The sequence below is a fragment of the Gekko japonicus genome, unplaced genomic scaffold, assembly GCF_001447785.1.
Source record: "Gekko japonicus isolate JY-2015 unplaced genomic scaffold, Gekko_japonicus_V1.1 scaffold137, whole genome shotgun sequence".
NCBI lineage: Eukaryota > Metazoa > Chordata > Lepidosauria > Squamata > Gekkonidae > Gekko > Gekko japonicus.
The window spans coordinates 1,672,668-1,675,364 of NW_015174276.1; the positions used below are offsets into that span (position 1 = coordinate 1,672,668).

Below are 2,697 nucleotides of genomic sequence, written 5' to 3' on the forward strand. Positions count from 1 at the left end.
GGATACGACTGAGCCATTTGCCAGTGAGGGGACATATATATTTAGTAGTAACTTACAGGCTGAGCAGACAGTGCCTGCAAACCTACTATTGGTAATCCAGACAATTTCAGTATTTCATCTTCCTGCTCCGGATCTCCAAGCACTATCAAAGTCTTACCAAGAAGATGGTCTCTCAGCATGAGAAAAACAACTGTAGTTAAAGTCCTGATCTCCATCTAAAGTACTGGTGATCTCAGTCATGAGAATTTTACCATCAGGTATCATGGAACAAAGAGTATTAAAAGAACAAAAACGACTTTTAAGAGGCATTCAGACCAGCCATCATACTTACACCAGCCACGCACTGTGTGCTTCCCACAAGTCATGACATATTCGCTCTTCTGATTCTTACCAGGAATCACTTCAAACTTTATGGATGTATCACCCATTCCATGGTTTCTTAAGAACAGATTGAATAAAGGTGGGGTCTTAGCCAAGCAATTTAGAAAAAGTAGCTGAACTATGTCTGCTCAAATACACCAAGTCTGGGATATAGCCAATGAAACAATTGCCTTCTTCACCAAACATTTTAAGCAGCCTCCCACCATCACACCCGCAAAGTCTAAAACTCGCCTCTTGTGTCAAACAAGGCTAGCCAGAAAATGTAAGCTTCTTAATATTAGGAAAGAGAAAAAATATATATCAAAGGCTGACATTGTAGGGATCTAAGCCAAAACTAAGCACTATGAAGTCCCAATGATTTCACTGGAACAAGATTGGAAAATGCACAACTTTCTGATTTTTAAACTAACAGGACTTTGAAATGTTGAACTTTTGGGGCAATTGTGCCAAAGGTAAACATTTTTTTTTTTAAAGATACTAGCATACCACTCCATACACAAAGAAACCCCGAACCTTTCCACACTCAGTGAAATTAGCTCCCATGACATTGGAGAAGAGGCTACTGATTGAAGGTTCACTTTTATTCAGACTTTGCTTCTAGTGTGGAGTGCACTGGTACTACAGTACAGTGTAAGCAGTAGTACAGGTGAGCTCACTTTGAGGCACATTCTACTCCCAACCATTATGCTGAGCATGGCACACAAGTACACTTCTCTTAAGTGTGAGGCTGAAACTATGTCAGCTGGGTTAAAGGCAGATGGAAGAGCAGCACCCCTTGATCTATAAAGACACATCAGCTCCTTGCCTTACCTTTTAAGGCACTCATGAAGGATTTGATATGGAGACAATAGTCCAGCTTTACTGGTCAGTTCATATACCCGTGAGTCCTCAATACTGATATGGTTAAAATACTAGAACAAAATTGGTAAATCATAAATCATTTAAACACTGATATAAAATAAGGTAGGTATTTCAACTTTACTTTAAACAAAGCCTAAATGTACGAAATCCTAAAGCACTCTTGCTTGGCCCCAACACAGTCTAAGGATTGTGCCACTGACCCATCCACATGAAACTGATGCTTTTTGGATACCTTTGGTGACTTGGGAAGTCCTGATTTCAGGTAATCAATCAGTTTGTTCTCTTCACCCCCCTCCCACTTTAAGAAAAAGCAAACCTAACACCACTTGTTTATATATAGAACTATTTATATACCTCTTGGTGGTTCTGGGTAAAAAAGCAGTTTCAGGAAAAGCTGTAGAGCAATGGGTTGGAAAGGTCTGACTTTTCTAGCTTTGAGGTGTTTAGAAGTAAAAAAGAATCAAAGGAAAACCTCTGCCAACTCCAGTTATGGAAGGGTTAGTATATTTTGGATTTAAGTGTTAACACCAAGATACTGTATACAGAAACTGCTCGTCAGAAAGCTGTTTCTCTGCTATGTGGTTGTAAGTTAATTTTAGTTTCTTAAGTTCTACGTCAGTTTGACAGACTTGAAAATATAGACCTTTGGCAATGGAAGAAAAACCATACAAGCGTAAGAAAACCAGAACCTTAAAAGTGAACTTTTCACATTGGATTTTAAAAAATACATGAGTCAACACCCATTCAAAAATGCAACCCTACATACCTTTACTTGGGATTCAAGTCTCACTAAAAGCAATATGAGCGTGCTGTAAGTCATACCTCTAGTTCTTCACTATCTTTGGGCTTTTCCTCAGAAGTCTGCTTAACAAAGTCAGGAATGAGGATTTCCAGTGTCGCTCGGGCTATAGAACAAGTTATTGCAATGGTTAGGGAACTGGTGTAATATGGGATTCTGCAGACCTGCATTTCTCCTAAGAATGTAGGTAACAGTAATTTTCAAACCATTTTTATAGTAGAGATCTTTTCTTGTAAGAAATCCTGCTCACTTTCCAAAGCCTGTATACAACCAGTATTTAATACTCATCTCACTAGGGATATGCAGCTAGATGTTTATTAATCCAAAGTGTAACCTCATCAGGGCCCATAATGGAAATGCTGCAAATTTAAACAAAGGATTTAAACAAAGCCAATATCATAATGCCCCTATATAAATCAATGGTGCAACCTCATTTGGAATACGGTGTGCAGTTCTGGTCACCACACCTTAAAAAGGATATTATAGCTTTGGAAAAAGTGCAGAAAAGGGCAACTCAAATGATAAAAGGGTTGGAACACTTTCCCTATGAGGAAAGGTTAAAGCACTTAGAGCTCTTTAGCTTGGAGAAACGACGACTGAGGGGTGACATGATCGAGGTTTATAAGATCATGCATGGGATAGAGCAAGTAGGGAAA

General features: G+C 38.9%; 1 protein-coding gene across 1 annotated transcript in view; it reads right to left on the bottom strand.

The window, feature by feature from the left end:
• Positions 1–2,697, bottom strand: part of DGCR8 (DGCR8 microprocessor complex subunit) — a 20,088-nt gene that overhangs the window by 2,692 nt on the left and 14,699 nt on the right. The window contains exons 8-10 of the mRNA XM_015423783.1: positions 2,065–2,147; positions 1,192–1,292; positions 332–438 (exon numbers count right to left, since the gene is read on the bottom strand). Of these exons, the coding sequence (XP_015279269.1) occupies positions 332–438; positions 1,192–1,292; positions 2,065–2,147 (291 nt within the window). The remainder of the gene's footprint in view (positions 1–331; positions 439–1,191; positions 1,293–2,064; positions 2,148–2,697) is intronic.